Source organism: Xylocopa sonorina, chromosome 4, assembly GCF_050948175.1.
Source record: "Xylocopa sonorina isolate GNS202 chromosome 4, iyXylSono1_principal, whole genome shotgun sequence".
Classification (NCBI taxonomy): domain Eukaryota; kingdom Metazoa; phylum Arthropoda; class Insecta; order Hymenoptera; family Apidae; genus Xylocopa; species Xylocopa sonorina.
The window spans coordinates 11,539,521-11,559,353 of record NC_135196.1 but is presented as its reverse complement, the minus strand read 5'-3'; the positions used below and the strand labels follow the sequence as shown (position 1 = coordinate 11,559,353).

At 27.9% G+C, this 19,833-nt stretch overlaps 8 protein-coding genes across 11 annotated transcripts; 4 read left to right on the top strand and 4 right to left on the bottom strand.

Annotated features, from left to right (window-relative positions):
- Positions 1-261: 261 nt before the first annotated feature.
- On the top strand, positions 262-2,941 carry Tango4 (transport and golgi organization 4). The gene is made up of 10 exons (XM_076894020.1): positions 262-479; positions 565-671; positions 746-870; positions 957-1,234; positions 1,498-1,647; positions 1,736-1,930; positions 2,005-2,123; positions 2,192-2,371; positions 2,565-2,718; positions 2,802-2,941. The coding sequence occupies exons 1-10, from the start codon at positions 477-479 to the stop codon at positions 2,859-2,861; spliced, it is 1,371 nt and encodes a 456-aa protein (XP_076750135.1). The 5' UTR covers positions 262-476; the 3' UTR covers positions 2,862-2,941.
- Positions 2,773-4,222, bottom strand: Tbcb (tubulin-binding cofactor B). The gene is made up of 6 exons (XM_076894032.1): positions 3,979-4,222; positions 3,749-3,892; positions 3,583-3,670; positions 3,277-3,468; positions 3,139-3,211; positions 2,773-3,054 (listed from the first exon to the last, which is right to left on the bottom strand). Exons 1-6 carry the CDS (start codon positions 4,096-4,098, stop codon positions 2,937-2,939), a joined length of 735 nt encoding a protein of 244 aa, XP_076750147.1. The 5' UTR covers positions 4,099-4,222; the 3' UTR covers positions 2,773-2,936.
- Positions 4,223-4,994: 772 nt separating this feature from the next.
- On the bottom strand, positions 4,995-6,847 carry LOC143422983 (sentrin-specific protease 1). Its single transcript, XM_076894006.1, has one exon. The coding sequence runs from the start codon at positions 6,733-6,735 to the stop codon at positions 5,026-5,028; it is 1,710 nt and encodes a 569-aa protein (XP_076750121.1). The 5' UTR covers positions 6,736-6,847; the 3' UTR covers positions 4,995-5,025.
- A 1,014-nt stretch (positions 6,848-7,861) lies between these two features.
- Tasp1 (Taspase 1) lies at positions 7,862-9,982 on the top strand. Of its 2 annotated transcripts, none has more exons than XR_013101780.1 (9): positions 7,862-7,941; positions 8,165-8,232; positions 8,306-8,577; positions 8,672-8,751; positions 8,885-8,952; positions 9,025-9,141; positions 9,224-9,414; positions 9,510-9,661; positions 9,731-9,982. XR_013101780.1 is itself a non-coding variant. In XM_076894025.1 (9 exons), the coding sequence occupies exons 1-9, from the start codon at positions 7,902-7,904 to the stop codon at positions 9,806-9,808; spliced, it is 1,056 nt and encodes a 351-aa protein (XP_076750140.1). In that variant the 5' UTR covers positions 7,862-7,901; the 3' UTR covers positions 9,809-9,978. The 2 variants fall into 2 exon arrangements, 1 of the variants encoding a protein (XP_076750140.1); XM_076894025.1 differs by having other exon boundaries at positions 9,224-9,404; positions 9,731-9,978.
- A 476-nt stretch (positions 9,983-10,458) lies between these two features.
- On the bottom strand, positions 10,459-13,741 carry Sotv (exostosin glycosyltransferase sotv). Its single transcript, XM_076893997.1, has 10 exons — positions 13,117-13,741; positions 12,803-13,009; positions 12,557-12,740; positions 12,343-12,482; positions 12,006-12,229; positions 11,750-11,932; positions 11,485-11,651; positions 11,262-11,405; positions 10,876-11,004; positions 10,459-10,816 (listed from the first exon to the last, which is right to left on the bottom strand). Exons 1-10 carry the CDS (start codon positions 13,641-13,643, stop codon positions 10,595-10,597), a joined length of 2,127 nt encoding a protein of 708 aa, XP_076750112.1. The 5' UTR covers positions 13,644-13,741; the 3' UTR covers positions 10,459-10,594.
- Positions 13,742-14,024: 283 nt separating this feature from the next.
- Positions 14,025-15,137, top strand: LOC143423008 (RNA-binding motif protein, X-linked 2). 2 transcript variants are annotated; one of them, XM_076894043.1, is made up of 5 exons: positions 14,025-14,285; positions 14,372-14,395; positions 14,483-14,635; positions 14,709-14,838; positions 14,923-15,137. In XM_076894043.1, exons 2-5 carry the CDS (start codon positions 14,382-14,384, stop codon positions 15,043-15,045), a joined length of 420 nt encoding a protein of 139 aa, XP_076750158.1. In that variant the 5' UTR covers positions 14,025-14,285; positions 14,372-14,381; the 3' UTR covers positions 15,046-15,137. The 2 variants fall into 2 exon arrangements, with proteins under 2 accessions (XP_076750158.1, XP_076750157.1); XM_076894042.1 differs by having other exon boundaries at positions 14,026-14,285; positions 14,355-14,395.
- Positions 15,138-15,439: 302 nt separating this feature from the next.
- Kat60 (katanin p60) lies at positions 15,440-18,204 on the bottom strand. The gene is made up of 11 exons (XM_076894013.1): positions 18,030-18,204; positions 17,553-17,821; positions 17,339-17,474; positions 17,131-17,272; positions 16,964-17,054; positions 16,767-16,888; positions 16,525-16,704; positions 16,273-16,415; positions 16,069-16,181; positions 15,865-15,991; positions 15,440-15,774 (listed from the first exon to the last, which is right to left on the bottom strand). The coding sequence occupies exons 2-11, from the start codon at positions 17,815-17,817 to the stop codon at positions 15,576-15,578; spliced, it is 1,518 nt and encodes a 505-aa protein (XP_076750128.1). The 5' UTR covers positions 17,818-17,821; positions 18,030-18,204; the 3' UTR covers positions 15,440-15,575.
- A 584-nt stretch (positions 18,205-18,788) lies between these two features.
- Positions 18,789-19,776, top strand: LOC143423004 (peroxynitrite isomerase THAP4). 2 transcript variants are annotated; one of them, XM_076894036.1, is made up of 3 exons: positions 18,789-18,869; positions 18,963-19,345; positions 19,414-19,776. In XM_076894036.1, the coding sequence occupies exons 1-3, from the start codon at positions 18,842-18,844 to the stop codon at positions 19,561-19,563; spliced, it is 561 nt and encodes a 186-aa protein (XP_076750151.1). In that variant the 5' UTR covers positions 18,789-18,841; the 3' UTR covers positions 19,564-19,776. The 2 variants fall into 2 exon arrangements, with proteins under 2 accessions (XP_076750151.1, XP_076750152.1); XM_076894037.1 differs by having other exon boundaries at positions 18,863-18,880; positions 19,414-19,775.
- Positions 19,777-19,833: the final 57 nt, after the last annotated feature.

The window sequence follows — 19,833 nt, the reverse complement described above, 5'->3', positions numbered from 1 at the left end:
ATCACCTTTTAAATGTCTACCGATTTTTGGGACACACTATACATGTATGTTACATTTATATTGTATATGAAATATCACATATCTAATAAAATTTAGAGAAAATATTATCCATTCAATTCATGTATTGATAGAAATTTGAAAAAATACTACAATGACGGTTCAACTGATCACGTGATAGTCTTGCTTCGCTAGAAACTAGCGTTGCAATACTAAAATGAAAATCTCTAGCAATTTGTAGATACATAACCTTATAATACTTTGTCAATAAAAATCGTATACAAAACCTCCAACAGTTTACTGCAAAATTATTTTCATTCGATAACATTTGAAAAGAATGAGCAAAGATTCAGGATGTAATAAAAATCTAACTTGTATACTAAATTATTTTGTATGTAGATATTTAATGATAAAGAAGTTTTAAAACACTTCAGAAGTGTACCTTGCATTTGACTTGAACAACATTTATTTTTATAAAAATGGTAAGCAGGATACTTTCAGTAAATTTATTTTTAATCGAAAAATATGAATCATGACATTGTTAAGGTATATATCTTTTTTTTATAGGATGTACAAAGGCATTCTGTACATACGCTTGTATTTAGATCTTTAAAAAGAACACATGATATGTTTTTATTAAATCAAGGTACTTTGCCACCAATGGATCTGAATTTGTAAGTAGATTTTATATTACTGTATACTTTACAATTCAGAAATATCATCTGCGTGACACGATAATGTTTTACAGACAAAAAATGAAAAAATCTGTAAAAGCAAAAGACTCTTACGGACCTATATTGGAACGTGTAAAACATAACAACATAATGAAAGCACAGAATGAAAATGAAAATACAGATCCTCCTCCACCAGGTGGTATGTATAATAATAATGTATTATTATAATTCATTATTCTTTTCTGCAAGTTATAATTTTAATAATAAGGATGTATTTTTTGACAGATGAATGTTTTAGAGGAAATAATGACTCTGCAATTGTATCTTATAATCCTATACAAAACAACGTAGTAATAGCAACACAAGCAAATTCAGGAGGAAATACAGTTAATAATACATTACTTATACCACAAAAAAAGACACCATCTATGGCGAAACCAAAATGGCACCCACCGTGGAAATTGTATAGAGTTATTAGTGGTCATCTTGGGTGGGTAAGATGTTGTGCAGTTGAACCAGGGAATGAATGGTTTGCTACAGGTTCTGCTGACAGAGTAATTAAAGTAAGATTATTATTTTATTTAATATTCTTAGTAAATTGTATGATACATCACTTACTTGTTTTACCTTATACAGATTATTGCACAAGTTTCCATACAAATCTGATCAATGTGTTTTATACTTAAAAATAAGACTAAAGTTTTATATAATGAAAAGTATAAATATGCCATTAAAAAATTATAACATAAGTGTAGAGTGTAAAACAAGCAAATGCTAATTTTTATCACCTATATAGATAATATTTTTATATCAAAATTCTACATAGATTTGGGATCTTGCGAGTGGTAAATTAAAAGTTTCTTTGACTGGTCACATAAGTAGTGTTCGTGGACTTGCATTCTCTCAACGACATCCATATCTATTTTCTTGTGGAGAAGACCGACAAGTAAAATGTTGGGATCTTGAATACAATAAGGTCACAAAAGAATTTTTATATATTTTTCTACTATATTTTAATTCTATTAGTCCTGTTGCCTTACAGTTTCTATTCATTATTTTCACAGGTTATAAGACATTACCATGGACATTTATCGGCTGTGTATTCCATGGCATTGCATCCTAGTATTGATGTTCTAGTAACTGCAGGTAGGGATTCTACTGCAAGGGTATGGGATATGCGTACTAAAGCAAATGTACACACACTTGTTGGTCACACTAACACAGTTGCTAGTGTAATTTGTCAAACAGCTGAACCACAGGTATGCACACAATATATTTTGAGCTTGGTACTTTACAATGACTCCTTTTATTTATATTTGCTTTTCTTAATCAGATCGTCACTGGAAGTCATGATTGTACTATACGATTATGGGATTTAGCTGCTGGGAAATCTAGAGCCACTTTAACAAATCACAAGAAAAGTGTAAGAGCTGTAACTTTTCATCCATCACTGTATGTATTCTTTAATTAAATTTTCTGTCATATATATGTTTCAGCAATTAATTTATATAATTCTTTAGGTATATGTTTGCTTCTGCATCTCCAGATAATATTAAACAATGGAAATGTCCAGAAGGTAAATTTATTCAAAATTTATCAGGACATAACGCCATAGTTAACTGTTTAGCCGTCAATCCTGATGGTGTATTAGTTTCTGGAGCAGATAACGGTACTATGCACCTTTGGGACTGGAGAACAGGGTAAATACTATATACTATCCTTTTTTGGAGTGCACCAAAATTGAATTTCAGAAACCACAAATTTATAAAATTAAACAGTAGAAGATTTTAGTAGACACAGTTTGAAATATCTTTTTGGATAATGTTCTGCTCAAGAATCATTTTGATTCAAATATTTTCTTCTTGCGTTTATATAATTGTATAATATGTTAAGGTACAACTTTCAACGTTTGCAAGCACCTGTTCAACCTGGTTCAATGGACAGTGAAGCTGGTGTATTTAGTATTACATTTGACATGTCGGGTAGTCGTATGATTACGACAGAAGCAGACAAAACAATCAAAGTCTACAAAGAAGATGAGACTGCTGTAAGATTTACTTTCTTTTTAACTATTAATTATATAGTAATTAAAACACGAAAATATAATTATACTTTTATTAATATTTTCAGACTGAGGAAACGCATCCTATAAATTGGAGACCAGATATTATCAAACGAAGAAAATACTAAGTGTTTTATAATAAATATTATTAATTTTAAATTCCGTGTAAGTTCTAATTTTTGAATAAAAAATGTTTTAGTAATTTAAAGTTCTTCATCTAAGTCAAAGTCCTCTTCTGGAAAATCTCCTACTTTCACATGTACTGGTTTCACAAACCCACCATACTTTGGTAAACATTCGAAATATTTCTTTCCATTAACACTAAAAGAAATGAATATATAAAACAGTAAAAATAAGGAACGCATAATGTTAGTACGAAACAGTAGAAAATAATAGTTTTCTTACGTTCCATCATTTTTACCAAGTGGTTCATCATATTTTACTCCAATCCACCAACCCTCTTTAAACTCAGTTTTACCTATAGTAAAATATATATAAAAGATAATGTAATAAATAAATTTAAGGAAAAATTACTATACTCACCAACATACATGATTGTAGCCCTTCGTTTTGGTTGATTTGGAACGCAAATTTCACAACGATTACCAACTTTGCATAATTCAGCAGCAGCTGCTTCTGCTTCCTCTTCTTGTTTTTTTTCTTCTGCTCTCTTTTTCATTTCTTCTTCATTATATTTTCCTAGTTTATTCTTTTCCAAAAATGCTTTTACAGTATCTAAAACATTAAAAATATAAACATGTTAAAATTTTTCTCATTCATCTCAAAACATATTACTCTAAGTATTTATACTCTGATATATAAAAATCAATAGTTTATTGATTGTTTTACCTGTTCTTTTAGCATATTCCTCTTCAGAAATTTCAAATTTTTCAACATTACCTATGTTTTCTTCAGTACGAGAAAAATTATCTATGACCTAAAACATTATTCACATGTATATAATTGTTATAATCAAGGTAAATTGTTTTAATTATTTATCATAAATTTATGTTACATGTATTCGCATTCCATCATCAATAGGATATGCTCCTAATAAACGTTGACCATCATCTAATTCACAAATTAACTTGTCATTTTTGTCATATACTTCGACTTTCATTGTTGCTGGATTACCACCAGTAACAAGTTCTAATTTTCCCTTTAATATTGTAAAAGAATGATTTAAAATAAATATCAAGTCACAATTACTACATATATATATATATTACTTAATTTTTTACTTACTTTAAATTCATTAATTGATATTCCTTTTTGAAATCGTCTTTCAACACAATATGAATTCTGATTAGAATTAGTGATTGATACATTTATAAAATCTGATGTTTTTACGCTGCAAGCACTCATGTTTGTAACAATAAAACGTATAAAATGTTAACGTATTTTCAAATCAACCTGCAAGATTTCACCACTCTGTATACAAACACCTAATAGGTTATTTGGGTTGTTTCAGGCAAAATTGGTATATGGTAAAAATGAATAATTTGTTAAATAGTAAATTCTTGTACCAAATATATCATTGCATAAACATTTTATATCCGTATCTATTTATTAAATAGCAAAATTATAAATAAAATATTTTTTAATATTTCTTCAATATTTTACTAGAACAAGTAATTAGTTTTATTTCCTATTTATCATTTAATATTATTTTAAGTATAACTTTAATTTATTCATCAAAATAAAATTTTTGCAGATTACGTACATATATAATAAATAACTAGAAATATTGTTTTTTATTATATATAAATAGTTTGAAGTATAATATATATAAATATCATATATATACATATAAGTAATTTCAAATTCTACTTAATTTTATTTATTCAAAATGAAGCATAATAATATATTACATTTCCTTATTTCTTATAAAGATTATGTAGTATCTAAATATTATACTTCTTATCAATGAAAATTTTGTTATTAAAATAAGTATATTACTACTTAAGAGGAAACATTATTTATCATATCTTAACTTGTATTTAGAAAGTATTGTTTTTCTTTTACATGTACAAATATTCATTCTTTCCCTTTTATAAATAAAATATATTTATGACAGCACAAATGAAATAATACAAAGCAGTTCTTTTTTCATAATATAATGATATTGTGAAACTTATTTTTTTTTACATATTTCAATGTTATATTCCAACTCTGAGAATACACTAAACATCAATAAACTTTTTTATTGTAAAATAATGTATAATTGAGAAGTCAGTGAAAACCATTTAGACTGTTCATTTCCAGTTGCTTGGATAAATCATCTTCTTTTTCTTATAAAAGCTTAGACTTCAATATTTCATAAACCATCTTATTTCGAAAATATGGCATGTCCTGTTGTGTAAACGTAATTTTTTTATTTGCACAAATATATTCAGCAAACATACAAGAGAAGACACCGCAGTCACTACCATTCATTTGTTGCGGGATATTTTTAGCACATTCTAATTTCCAATTACTAGTATCATAGGTTTGTTTCTTTTTATCCAAGCTTTCATCTTCCAAATATTGCCGTAGTACTGATAAACATTTTAGATTGTTACCACCCATACTGTCATAATAACATATAGACTTGTCCCTAAAGTCAATTATTGACATACACCAATGAATACCTAAATGTACGGGAATAACTATAAGGTCTTGCGCAAAAATATCAATTTTTCTCGTCCATCTTTTCAGGGATGAGTGTCCGCCTGAGATTAATTTTGGGTAGAAAAATGTATTCATAGCATGTACTTTCGGATATTTTTTGTTACTGCTACTTCTAGCTATTAATAAATTCATATAAAAATTGATTACTTCATCGTTTAACCAATTTAAATCAGCTAATGTATAAATATCTTTTCTTGTAATTCTTAGACCAAATCCTTCAACGAGAATTTCATCAGGTGGTCGAGGGATGAGTGCATTTTTCACTTCTTGTAGCATTTCTTCTGTTAAAATAGGTAACTCTGGCTCTTCTAATTCTTCTGTTTCTTCTAAAACAGCCTCGCATAATCTCATAGATCGAGCTAAATATTCTTCTAAAGCAGCCTCCCTTGCTAAACGATTATGTTTAGATAATACATATGTCATTTTTTTAAGCTCCTCTGCTTCCTTGTGACGTTGCTCGATACGTTCATCATATCGTTTTGCTATTTGAGGGACAAAATCCTCCTTTATTACAGCCTTTACTGCTAGTTGATCCCTTAACGAGTTTGTTGGTACACGTTCAACATATTTAATTTGTGTAGGGCTTTCAATCTTTGCAGCTTTTTTATGAACCTGTGCCTTGTCACGAATAAGACATACTGTTTCTTTCTTTTTATCATTGTCTAAAGTAATAACTATATTTTTTTTCTCTTTAACAGGCGTACTCCAACGCATTTGTGATGTTGTATTCTGTTTTCTGGAGGTTGATTGAGTCCTGAAGGATGGAGTTGAAGAACTGGACTTTTCTAAATCTACTACTTCTATTGATTCCTGTGTATGCATTGTATCATTGTGTTTGTCGCATATAACATCTATCCTATGTGGAAGGAAATTTTGTAATAATTCTCCATATTGACTTTTTTCTCTCAGGCGATGTGCCTTAGTTAACATTGAACATCGTTGGTTTGCCGTAACATTTTGTACTCTTTCATTCTTGTTAACAAAATAACCCATATTTACTTTATCATAACACGATTGTGATTTTGAAGATGGAAGAGACGAAGAACAACACATAAGAGGCTTATTTCGAGTACTACATGTACCATTTAGTGCATTCGACCTTTTAACAGAAGGATATTTATGTTCAGTTAAGACTTGAATGTCTTCATCCTCGTCGTCACTATCATCTTTGATTTGAATAAGTTCCTCTTCCACGTTGATAGTTTCGTAATCCCTACAGTACTTTTTTGGACAAACAAATTCTTTATCTGAACCAAGCGAACCAGCTTTGCGTTTTCTAGGTGCTTCATCGGCCCATCCAAAAATTTTTCTTAAAAATTGAAATAGCATCATGGTTCTTATCAACAAACAGTTGCTTGTAGCATAAAGTATGACTATTTTTTGCTGATATGGCCATTCAATATATTATCAATCATATATATACATATATATATATATGTCTTTTAGTATTTGTCACATAATCCTAAAAGTATTATCGAGTTTTTATCACTCATAGTAAAGTGTTACATTGTACAAATAAATATTTTGTACATATATAGATATGATAAACAATTTTTTAACATAATACTTACAATATACACATACATATGTATTGAACTAAATTGTGCGGATGACCAAACTATGCCAGAGTTGCTAATCCAAGTAAAGTAACCACCTAAAATAACCTTTACAATTAATCACGGTATGACACATACTAATATCAACATAAACAAATGTAAATGTAAACATAAATTATTCACCGAAAATGGAAATTACAGATATATATATATATATATGTATGTAAATTGGAACACGTACGTATATCTAACAAAACTCTTACTTTGATTTAATTCTGTAGAGATTGCAATGCCGTTACCACCTAAATTGACATCGTAAATTCTGTAATAGCTGAAAGAATACAAGACAATTTGATGTGTTGTATATTTCACGCGCAGCAAGTAATATTGTTTTCAATTCCACTGGTATTAACTCAGAATATGGATTGACAACTCCCGCGTATTTTATGGGAAAATTTACGCCCTTCACTGTCGGTTTCAAGAACTACATATTTGAACTGCTTTTTGCTCGTAAATATTTGCGAAACGATTATACTGTTTTTAATTCAAACTGTGTAAAATGTAAGCAGCGATAATAATTATGAAACGTATATTTTTATGTTCTTTTAATACGATTAAAAATATATATAGTATATTTAATATTATTATGTTATGAAATATGCACGCATGCGTTTTCGAACACAATTTCTTACTTTGCGTCTATAGATTATTTTTCTATTCTCTCAGGTGGTACAAAATTTCATCTGATTAATGTCGCTATTCGAATACTTGGAACTAGTTGTTTACAAAGGAACAAGAAAATAATTAAACCATCGTAGATATTAACATATTAACATATAGATCGAATGAAAAGGTTTTTAATTAACTTGACTTAATGATATTTATACTTAATAGTGTGTAGAAGTTCAATGATTCATTATTACTGAACATTAATTAAATGTAATGAGTGATGTTAAACAAGGATTTGTTGCTGTCCACGTGGGTATGTTATTAATTGGTTTTAACTATTATGAAAATTGAATTTGTAAGTAGTATGAATAGTTTACAACATTAAATCATACAATTGAAATAATAGTCTTTTGTTTAGCTTAGAAGTCAACATTATAATATCTGAATGATTCTACTACTTATTTTATGTATGCAGCGTACAGTTATATAAAATGAAATCTTTCCATATTTAGTATTATAATAGTGTATTTTATTAGGGGCAGGACGACATTCAGAAGCTCTGAAAGAAAAGTATCAGAAGTTATGTCGTCAAGCATGCAAAGCTGTAAGTTACTTTCATTTGGAATATTTAAATTTATTATATAATAATAATAATGATATGACACATATTTTTAAAGGGTATAGAAAATCTGAAGACTGGTGGTAGTTCGTTAGATGCTGTGGTAGAAACTATAATCATATTAGAAGATTCTCCTTTAACCAATGCCGGATTTGGATCTAATCTGACGTTAGAGGGTGCAGTGGAATGCGATGCAAGTGTTATGGATGGCAGTACTTTGCAATTTGGAGCAGTTGGTGCAGTTAGTGGAATAAAGAATCCTGTTCTGTTAGCAAAACGACTATGTGAACACCAGTCAATAAAGATTGCTTATGGCAGAATCCCGCCAAGGTAAAAATGAAAAAGTTAATGCTATAAAAGTTCGAACTAATAGAAATGTATTTATAATTTAACTAAGAACAGAAAGATATTTTTCTAATATTAGCTTTCTAGTTGGAAGTGGTGCACATGTATGGGCAGAAGAGATGGGGATACAAACTTTACCTCCAGAACAACTAATTTCAAGTATGTAAAATTTGATTGCTAGGAAAACTACTTTCTCTAAAGATAACTTACAACTTGATTTTTCTATTCTCAGATTTTATTAATACATTTATGTATTATTATATTTGAATTAATATTATGTTGTACTTTGCAGCAAAAGCACAAAAAATGTATAAGCATTATAAAAGGAAAGTGGAAAGTTCTAATACAGAAGCTCACAAGGTATATTTATTTGTTTTTTTAATAATTTTATGAATTTTAATAGTATTATTCTAAATTAATTTAACAATTTAGTGTGCAAAACAAAGACTGGATACAGTTGGAGCAATATGTGTTGATAAAGAAGGAAACATTGCTGCAGCTTGTTCTAGTGGTGGCATAATATTAAAATACCCAGGAAGAGTAGGACAGGTATTATACTTTTTATAAATTAAAGTAAAAGATGAAATCTTTATTGTTTGATATGATAATGTTATTAAATCATAATTTTAAGGCAGGAATGTGGGGATGTGGCACATGGGCGTACAAAGATAAATATTCTATAGGAACAAGTACATCAGGTTGTGGAGAACATCTTATTCGCACTACACTAGCACGAACAGTTGCTGAAGCTATATCACATAGTTCTTGTCCTATTACCAACTTACATCACTCTATGAAAGCTGATTTTATCGGTGAAAATGCGTAACTACTCTATTGTTACATTTCAATATTTTTTTATGCTAAGGAAATAGATTAAACAATTTATATTATTATAGATAGATAAAAATATTTTTTAGAATCGAAATTTTTATGCGGACTTGAACAAAAACTTGGTGGTGTTATTGCTATTCGATATGTACCACAAGAAGGATTAGGAGATTTCCTCTGGAGTCATTCTACGAATTCAATGATAATAGGTTACATGAACTCTAATGAACAAACACCAATGGTACAGTGTTATTTACTTTTTAAACTAAAGGAAAACCCACATTTATTTAATATGTTTGCATTGTTTTAGAGTCACATGGCTGTCTTACCATCTCACGAAGTTGGCAAAAAAGCAATGGTAGAAGGAATTTGTTTTAAAATTACCTAAAATATTAAGAAAACTACAAGTTGTGAAAGACAATATTTGTGCACATAAAATAATTCATATGAACTTTTAAATAAAATATCATAGTGTATTGTTATTATATACATACACTATACAAAATCTGGAACACACAAACCTGTCTACTGAAGCAATTTTGCATACATAATATACATAAGTTGCTTTATATATACAAATTAAAAATTATAATTTTACAAGACATAATTATATGCAGATTTATGGCATGATTTTATATTTTATTATACTTTACAAAATTGTTAAAATAACGAATAAATAAATTCAGATTAGTGGTTAAACAAAGAACAATAATAAATATTTTCTTTATATTATAAATATAAAACAAATTGTAATAAAATTATTCAATTTGTAGTCTAAAAATAAGTCATCATTTGAATGTACATTTTTGACAACTTTGAAAATATGGTAATAAAAATATAAAATTCTTTTGGCATTTAATTAATTTCATTTATCAAAAATTTGTTATTATATAACAATTAATATAAATTAAAAAAAAAAATATTGACATATCCAACAAATATTCAAACTTGATTTCCTCGAGAAATTAAAATTACAATTTTACTTTAAATAACAAATTTTTGTTCATTTTTGTGTTATTATCTAGAATATAGAATCTCCCTTCCTATTGCACCATTCGTGCAATCCTGCATTATTGCTGTATAAGAGCTCAACAGAAATTCAGTAAATTTAATGTTTTGTAAAGTTTTGGTAATGTTCTAGTAGGGAAGACCCTCTCTTATATTCTTTAAATACTTATAAACTTCCAATATCATTAAATCTTTTAAGTTTTTCGGGAAATATATCTTTGAATAATACTGGATCTGCACGAAATTCAACTGATTTTAGCGGCATTGAACCATAAATTGAAGAAAATTTGTTTATACATTGTGTACGTTCTACCATATGAGTCAAGTCCGCTGAAAGCATTTCGGTATTTGTACATTCTGGACATCGAAATTTCTTTTTTGGTGTCACCTACAGAATAAAGCGAGCTATTATATTTAAGAAATTTATAACAATTATAACAAACTTACTTTTATAGGTGCTTTCCTTGTGATATTCGCTATTAAAAAGTTCATAGCTATATCTTCGCAATTCATATGCTCATCAACCCATTCTTTTATATCACCAGGCATAGCAGTAGTATACATATAATTCCAATACTGAAATGATATTTATTGACGTAATATATTATACTTCAATTCTAATTATAAAATATAATTATGTCTAATTTTTTTGTAGGAACTTATATTTATAGAAACATAGGAAAGTAAGGTATTTATAGTGGAGGTAACGGGTGTACTTTTCAGGGAAGAATAATGCAGAGTTCCAAGATTTAAGAAATACAATTTCAGGATCTGAAATAAAAAATATTAAAGTTAAATTTTCTTAACAAATAGGATATGCAGCACATTATTACTTTATGGTGAAATGCAGCTCCAGTTAAAACCATAGAAATGCTGTTAGTCCATTCACTTTCATATTTCCAGCAATTTGTTGCGTTATCCCACATGTGAATTCTAGATGGAAATCCAACTATTCGATCTGGAAATTCTCTCCATACCTACCAGTATTATCTCTATTACTATCATCATCATCATTAGTATTATAGACTGTGCCATTTTAAACTATAACAAACAAACCTCATACGCAAATTCTACTTCATCAGCAGTTAACATAATAATATCATCATCTATTGATAGGACTGCTTCAGTTTCAATTTCATCATAAGGATAAAACCTATTGGACAGTTTATTTTCCTTTGTTTGTATAACTTTTAGCGGTTTATTTAACTTTGGCCATCTAGATGCTACAATATATAAAAAATTCTTTTTTAACATTTTTAATATTCATAGAATTTAATTGAAAGATTAAATTGTAATATTATTAAGTAAAATTAAGATTTACAGTGTGGGGGGTCTCTGTGTTGATTGTTCCATATTACTAGAACTTTACACAAGCTTGGTACTTTAATGAGCTTATTAATTAAGAGGAACAACAATTCCAATCTATCATATGTTAAAATAACAGCAGTAAATCCTCGAGTTTTTGGCACAGTGACAGGTAAAAAAAGAGGAGATGTGATATCCTGTATGTATAATAAAACAAACAATTAATTTAGTTTGTTGATAATCAATTAATTATTATAACATTATACTTTCCTTGTGAGGTGGTACATTCCAAAATGTATAATCTCTAGTTAAATGTGAGAATACACGATCTGCGAGTATTTCTAATGTGGTTTCTGTAATTTTTTCCATAGATTTAAAATACTTTTCATAAAGCCATGCATCCTGTTCCTGAAGTTCTGTAATTCGCTGTTGTGATACCTTTTTTAGAACTGATGTTATTGATAAGATATCTACTTCACGTACAAATATGGCAGCCCTAAGTAAAAACAAATATTTCCATTATAATATTAGTAATAAAAAATGATTGAAACAAAGCTCACATAGTATTAAAGGAAATGTCTAATACAACTGTTTATAATTCATTTGTACCTGGTCCAATCGATTATTCCATGAAAAGGCATTGTCAGAGAATCTGCTATAATTACAGGTATAGAACCTGCTGCCATACATTCCATAAGAGTACTCTGACCAAGTCTTGCTCCTCTAATTACTAGGCAAAATGTTGCTGTCTAACAATATAAATTTTAATTCAATAATTCAAGCATATAGTTTCCTTATTTTAGTTACAAAGATTTGTACATACTTGAAGTACATTTGGATATTTATAAATATCTTCTCCTATACATCGAATAGTACTATTCATGGAACTATAATGTGGACATGTTCCTAATATTAAAATATCTTTCGGTGATCTAGATTTAACTTCCAATAAATCTTGTTCGAAAGCAGAGTTAATGTTCATTTGAGATGAAATAACTAACCATGGTCTAAAAATATCAATAACTGTTGTTATGCATAAATAAATAAATGAGGGAATCCAACATTTTACCTTGTGTTATTGAAACTTGGTTTAAGATTGTTTACAAGAGGGCTGTACACTGGCAAACTGATGTCAAAACCAAATCTGTGTGTTAAGGACGACATTCCTGCACCTGCAATCATTGCTTTTCCAACTGGTACATCAATGAGTGTTTTGTAATCAGGCACACTTCCTGGTATCATATTAAATATCAAATGATTTTCTCCATTATTCCAGCTATAATTGAAATGACATAAAATAAAAATATTACACACATATATATATATATATATATATATTTATAAATACAAATGTATGAAAAACAAATTAATAACTAGACTTACAATGGCAGTGCCTTTAAGGCATGTGAAACTTCTTTCAATTTTAATCTATTTTGATTTAATAAATCAATCGATGGAATAAATATGCATGCTTCATATGGATTTGGTGTATAAAATTTACTTGAAATAATAGTAGTTAAAATTTGGTAAAATTCTTTTGTTATTTGACTAGTTATAGGTCTTTCCAATGAATCTACATAAATTTTTGGTGGATAAACGTATACTAATAACTTATTCCCTTGACTGCCACAGCGATAAACATTGAAACAATTAAAATATGTACACGAAAAATTTGTATTATCTATCATCGGAGAATTTACATCTATCATTTGTATAGGTAATGCATGTAAATCGTTAAGTACAATAGCATTATATATAGACCGTTTTTGTGTATTACCAAATTTTAAAATATGGTACGCAGTAATTAAAATAACAAACAATGTAAACATCAGTAAGCATAGTAGAAAAACATTGTGATAGTGATAAGAAATTCTATTTACTTTATGTGACATTTTTGTTTGCAATACCATGGTTTCTTTTCGGTTAATAAACGGAATTATTTTTACATTTGTTTAAAATATATGCATATATAAATAATCTTCAATTGTGGAAATTACTTAAATTTTAGCAATTTGTCTACAAAATGTCATCTTTTGACGTAACACATCAGTTTCAAATATGTACATACAAGAACCAAGTTCAACGATTGTTTTGCAATACAACGACTAATTATGTAACTCTATCGATGAAGTAACATTCCAGTTTTTTATTTTCTTAATAAACGCATATACACATATTCATATCGGACCGCTATATTTTGTACAATTTAATGGTTATATTTTGAAATGTTCCATGTATACATTTGGAACATATTTATTTGCACTTTTTAATCAAGTAATATGTCCCATACACATATGTACAAATGATTTAAGATTCCAATTTTCTATTAAATGTAAATGTTAAATGCGAAAATAAATTAAATTTTGTTAAAAATATATATCTACTATCTGTACATTCCATGTACGGATAAAACACAACAATGGCGGTGTGTGTAACCATGTGATAACATCTTATCGATTTGATTTTTTGTTAAGTTATTATTTATCTATGCGTAACAACTGTTCTTGTATTTGTAGTAATGTTCTATATAGTAAAAGTATTTGGTGACGCTTGTATAAGTATTATCCTGTGTACATACTTTGAATACATATAAAGAATATATTAAGAACTTTTTCACATAGCTATATTGTATTTCTAGAGCATTTAAAATGAATCCCTTAACGTAAGTGTTCTTGTTACATGTTATTTATAGAAGATAAATACACACTCAATTATTTAATCAGTAAAAATTAATTGTACATGTTTTTAGAAATGTAAGAAATATACAAAAACTTGGAGAGCAAGAATTGTTAACTGATAGAAAAACATCTTGGCATGATCAATACAAAGATAGTGCTTGGGTTTTCGTTGGTGGTTTACCATACGAATTGACAGAAGGTGATATTATAACGATATTTTCTCAGTAAGTTCAGAATATATTCAACACACTTTACTTTATATCTGTTTAATTAATACTAATTTGTTTATTCTTATAGATACGGAGAAGTAGTAAATATAAATTTAATTAGAGATAAAGATACAGGAAAGCAAAAAGGATATGGCTTTTTATGTTATGAAGATCAAAGAAGCACAATATTAGCTGTCGATAATTTTAATGGCATTAAGGTATAAATATTTTATATCTTAGACATCCACTTTTATATATTTTATAATAAATTTAATTATCATCATGATAATTATCTATTCTAGGTTCTGGGCAGAACAATAAGAGTTGATCATGTAGCAAATTACAAAACACCAAAAGATTCAAAGAATACTGATGAAGAAACTAAAAAACTAAGGAGAGAAGGTTGCGCTCCAAAAGATATATAATAAAAGTATAATTATTTTCAATAGTGATTATGTTTATATAAAATATTGCATAACATGTAATTGTATGCACATTGTGCATCTTTTTCAAAATATTTATGTTATTTTTAAATTAAATCTAGTAGTTTTGAATAATTAATAATCTGTATTCTGCTTAATCTTTAAACTAATATATATAGATTTATTTTTGTATTTTTCTATATATTATATATAATCGTAACTTTTATATTTGAAGATAAATAAATGCATATTTTAAGTAAAACATTTTTTATATGTTTTTAGAATACTTATTTTACATTTATATTTAGTATTAGTACAAACACAATTATATTTAAATATTAGTTATGAAGTTTTATATAAATGAGGACTTTTTATAATAATACTACAATGAAGACCATCATTTTGAGAAATCTTGTATATATTTATATGTGATTAGTATGTTTTAATTATCAATAGTGGTAAATAAAAAATTATAATGATGTTCATTTGAATAAGCAACTCATTATGCGTTAGGTTTTTTTAATACAATGGTATCAGGATGAACCAAATTCACTCATCCATTTTTCATATTTATCTAAATCCTCTTGAGAAACGCTCTTATTACATCTTTCAACAGCTTCATCAAAATCTGCAGCAGACACGGGTAAATCTAGTTCTTCTTTTGGCAACTGTCTGATTTGATCAGGCTTTAAGCCTGCTATTTTTTTTCGCATAGACATCATGGATGCATCTCTGCATAAATATGTGGAATACTTATCTTAGTTTATAAACTAAACATTTCGGACACATAAAATTATTTCCACAGTGAATAGTTTTGTTTACCTGCAAACGTTTGTAATATCTGCTCCAGAGTAACCCTCTAACTTTTTTGCAATATCTGCTAAATTTACAGATGAATCTACTTTTACTTCACGTAAGTTAATTTTCAGCAATGCTTCTCTTCCTTCATCTGTATAATTTAATTTTTTGTTGAAAGAAGTATATGGCATTACATGTTAAAAAATCCTATTGAATTATAAAACCTACGATTTGGTAGTGGAATGTAGATACGTTTTTCCAACCGTCTTCTAAGAGCTTCATCAATGTCCCATGGAAAGTTTGTTGCTGCTAATACCATTACAACTTTACTTGGATCTTCGCTAGAAAGTATATTTCATTTTGGAAACTATCCATATAATTGAAGATTTTTTTATTTGAAGATTTTTTATTTGAGACACTCTCTTAATTTACCTATTCGAACTTATACCGTCCATTTGAACCAGAAGTTCAGATTTTACTCGTCGTGAAGCTTCATGTTCAGATTCAGATCCTCTTCTGGAGCATAGAGAATCAATTTCATCTATAAAGATTGTGCTAGGTGCATAAAATCTGGCCTACACAAATGTATGTGTAATAGTTAATATAAATATGATAAAAATAATATTTATTTAAATAAATTCATTCTTTGGAAAGATGTATTATTTTATTATCAGTTATAATTACCATCTCAAAAAGAAGACGAACAAGCTTTTCTGACTCTCCTCTGTATTTTGAAGTTAATGTAGATGATGATACATTAAAAAAAGTTGTTCCACATTCAGTGGCTACTGCTTTTGCTAACATCGTTTTCCCAGTACCAGGTGGACCAACCATAAGCACTCCTTTCCAAGGACGACGAATTCCCTGTGAATACAAATAATATTTTATAATATAGAATGTAAATTATACAAGACTATTGTACATACTTTAAAGAAATCTGGCATCCACATTGGAAGAACAACAGCTTCTTCTAACAATCGTTTTGCTTCATGTAAATCGGCTATGTCGTCCCAATGAATATTTGGATTTTTCTGAACTATGTCTCTTTCTAAAATGTTTATACGAGTATATCATAATAATTCGTTTTATATGATGATTATTCAACTAATGTTATACAATTTACCTAATAAATCGACTAAATCTCTGTCATTTCCAGATGGCTCAAATTTACGTTCCTCTACTTCTACATCTATCTTTTCTGTTTCTGATTTTTCCTGCGAATATTATTTATTGTTTGTAATACTGTTATATCTAAAAATGTGATTAGCAGCAAAGAAAAATAAGACTTACTTTACTTGTGTCATCTTTTCTTGATACTTTTTTATCATCTTTTTTAGTTACTACTTTGCTATCTGGTTTCCTTCCAGTTACAGATTTTCGTACACTTGTTCGATTTTGTTGCTTTGGTTGATTTCTTAATGGCCTAATATTTCTACAAAAGTAATTTTTCAATTACATAAGTTTATAATAATGTAACACAATATTTAAATATAGTTACTTCTGTTCTGTAGGTGTCAGTGGTGGCCAAACATCAGGATCTCTTGCTGGTGCTTGATTCCATGAACTATCCAAACTGTTATAAGTCCATAAAGTTGGATCTCTTGTAGGTTCTTCAAATGATAAACATGAAGTACCTATGGTATTCATTTTAATAATGTATTATATTGTTTATATATGTACCCCTATAAAAAGTTTCTTATTGATGATAGTACCTAATAATCTTTCTCCATGTGTATCAACTTTAAAAAGTTGCAAAGTATTCGATGTTGCCTTTACTTTCTCAAATTCTTGTACAATTTGATGTTGTACAAGTTGCCACTTAGCTTTGCGTGTAGCATCTGCAATGCTTGCAAGTAATCGATGAATTTGTTGAACAACACCTTGATAATAAACTCCAGACGTGTCATAGTTTCCAGTCAAAGCCATTTCACGAGCCAACTTGGTATTTTCACAAATTTCATTGATTGAAACAGCCATAATTCTTTAAAAAAAATTTATACATATTTATGCATATGTAATAGAAAAAATTAAATAAAACATTTGACACAGAGGATAACATACTTTATACAAATAAGATTTATACTAATATAATATGTAAGAGCAATAAACTATGTAATACTATGTTAAATTCTATACATGAAATAGATCAACTTCTTTAATTAAAGTTTAGAAAGCTAAAGTAACATTACCGTATTTGTTATTTCCTTGTATAAATAATTATGACGTTACACTTAAAATGTACATATAAGACAAGACATCGAAACGACTAATCGTTTAGATAAATTATTGAGCATTATTGTAAATTTCAAGCGCATTTCAGAATCAAGGGTATGAATACAGATCCGTAAACAGAGAAATGAAACATAACCTATAGTCAATATGTGGCAAATTATTCAAAGTAATTAAATTATCGTATAATTCTTTAGAAAGAATTACTAGCTAAACAAACAGATACACAATTGTATGCAATATAAATTACTTAAATTCATTAACCGTAGCCGCCATGTTAATTTAGAAATCGCGGGTTTTTTCAAAATTATTATGTTACCTTAAAAATTTGTACTTATTTAATGCATTTTTATTATTGAAAATTATTGCAATTTGTTTACTGAAATTTCGGTATATACACGTACTTATTTAATTTAAATTATATGAATATAATAATCAATGTTAAAACAGAAAATATAAAATCAAAAACAAAATAATAAATTTTTACGTAGAGAGATTTTTATTTCAAAGGTACAAAAAGAATGAATAATAAATAAAAATGAAAACATATCATAGGACTTTGTAGTTAAACATACACGATTATACGTACAACATGAATAGCGTTTCTCACGATAGTTTTTATGTATGTAAATAAGTGTAGAGGTGTAGAAATACATCTTACATACATATTCACAAATATATAAAAACTTACAGATTCTAACAAAATATTCACGTAATATTAAAAAGGAAGAATTTGAAATATTAATAAAATAATAATTCTAAGGATTTTTAAATGCAGAGTACTTCTAATATTAACAGAGGTTAGTATTAAGTAAATTACTTACATTTGTAAATAATATTAATTTTATTTCTAAAAGTAGCACAATTAATCTAACAAGATCTTTTTATTTTAGATATGAAACAACTTGCAATACATGAAGTTGTAAAACCATTAGCTTGGTTAAGAGGTACATGGAGAACTAAAAGTCCTGGAGCTGGTAAATTCCCAACAATTAAACCTTTTGCTTATTGTGAGGAAGTTATTTTTTCATCCATTGGTCAACCAATGTTGAATTATAGTGCAAGAAGTTGGAACGCTGATACAAAAAAACCAATGCACTATGAAGTTGGATTTTTGAAAGTAGTACCAAACACAAAAAAGGTACACCTTCTGTTATCTCATAATTTTGGTGTAACAACTATAGAAGAGGGAGTATTTGAAGATAAACTTGTTAAGTTGAAAACTACTCATGTAGCAAGACCAACGGAAAGCCAAACACAATCTAGAGTAATCGAGGTATAGTCATTTAAAATAAACAATTTAATGCAGGAAAAATAACCTTTAATTATATATCATTTAAACAGCTTCAAAGAAACTTTGAACTTGTTGGAGATTGTCTACAACATACACTATACATGGCCACAGAAACCACACCAGAATTACAAGAACATCTACGTGCAACCTACGTTAAATATTCTGAAGAAACTGATGCGCAAGACAATAAAATAAATTAAGGTGTTAATATCATAAACAAATTGTTTCATGTATTTTGTAGGATTATGGAATTTGGTTTTGGTGTAAATTTTAAATGTAAAATATAACAATATATATATCCTATACATGTATTAATTTTTATGTACTCAAAACGATCTTTAAAAGACCATAATTATTTTGTATCTATTCTATTTCTCATTAAGATATAAATACAATTTTGTACCATTTCTCGAAGACAACGAATTTTCTGTAAATTATATTAGTATTTTATTAGATAGTAATTTTGTTTT

Excerpts from the sequence above, each read along its gene's own strand:
- LOC143423004 (XM_076894036.1), top strand. The coding sequence starts at position 18,842 with ATGCAGAGTACTTCTAATATTAACAGAG. Across the intron at positions 18,870-18,962 it reads TACTTCTAATATTAACAGAG|ATATGAAACAACTTGCAATA; the intron begins GTTAGTATTAAG and ends TTTTTATTTTAG. Across the intron at positions 19,346-19,413 it reads CACAATCTAGAGTAATCGAG|CTTCAAAGAAACTTTGAACT; the intron begins GTATAGTCATTT and ends TCATTTAAACAG.
- Kat60 (XM_076894013.1), bottom strand. The coding sequence starts at position 17,817 with ATGGCTGTTTCAATCAATGAAATTTGTGAAAATACCAAGTTGGCTCGT. Across the intron at positions 16,889-16,963 it reads AGATTTAGTCGATTTATTAG|AAAGAGACATAGTTCAGAAA; the intron begins GTAAATTGTATA and ends TAAACATTTTAG. Across the intron at positions 16,182-16,272 it reads GACGGTATAAGTTCGAATAG|CGAAGATCCAAGTAAAGTTG; the intron begins GTAAATTAAGAG and ends TATACTTTCTAG.
- Sotv (XM_076893997.1), bottom strand. The coding sequence starts at position 13,643 with ATGGTATTGCAAACAAAAATGTCACATAAAGTAAATAGAATTTCTTAT. Across the intron at positions 11,652-11,749 it reads ACACAGAGACCCCCCACACT|CATCTAGATGGCCAAAGTTA; the intron begins GTAAATCTTAAT and ends TATATATTGTAG. Across the intron at positions 11,005-11,261 it reads GAGCTGCATTTCACCATAAA|TATTGGAATTATATGTATAC; the intron begins GTAATAATGTGC and ends ATATCATTTCAG.
- Tbcb (XM_076894032.1), bottom strand. The coding sequence starts at position 4,098 with ATGAGTGCTTGCAGCGTAAAAACATCAGATTTTATAAATGTATCAATC. Across the intron at positions 3,893-3,978 it reads TATCAATTAATGAATTTAAA|GGAAAATTAGAACTTGTTAC; the intron begins GTAAGTAAAAAA and ends ACAATATTAAAG. Across the intron at positions 3,671-3,748 it reads ATGATGGAATGCGAATACAT|GTCATAGATAATTTTTCTCG; the intron begins GTAACATAAATT and ends ATAATGTTTTAG.
- LOC143423008 (XM_076894043.1), top strand. Across the intron at positions 14,636-14,708 it reads ATTATAACGATATTTTCTCA|ATACGGAGAAGTAGTAAATA; the intron begins GTAAGTTCAGAA and ends TTATTCTTATAG. Across the intron at positions 14,839-14,922 it reads ATAATTTTAATGGCATTAAG|GTTCTGGGCAGAACAATAAG; the intron begins GTATAAATATTT and ends TATCTATTCTAG.
- Tango4 (XM_076894020.1), top strand. Across the intron at positions 871-956 it reads AGATCCTCCTCCACCAGGTG|ATGAATGTTTTAGAGGAAAT; the intron begins GTATGTATAATA and ends ATTTTTTGACAG. Across the intron at positions 2,372-2,564 it reads CTTTGGGACTGGAGAACAGG|GTACAACTTTCAACGTTTGC; the intron begins GTAAATACTATA and ends TAATATGTTAAG.
- LOC143422983 (XM_076894006.1), bottom strand. The coding sequence starts at position 6,735 with ATGATGCTATTTCAATTTTTAAGAAAAATTTTTGGATGGGCCGATGAA.
- Tasp1 (XM_076894025.1), top strand. The coding sequence starts at position 7,902 with ATGAGTGATGTTAAACAAGGATTTGTTGCTGTCCACGTGG. Across the intron at positions 8,752-8,884 it reads TCCAGAACAACTAATTTCAA|CAAAAGCACAAAAAATGTAT; the intron begins GTATGTAAAATT and ends TGTACTTTGCAG. Across the intron at positions 9,662-9,730 it reads CTAATGAACAAACACCAATG|AGTCACATGGCTGTCTTACC; the intron begins GTACAGTGTTAT and ends GCATTGTTTTAG.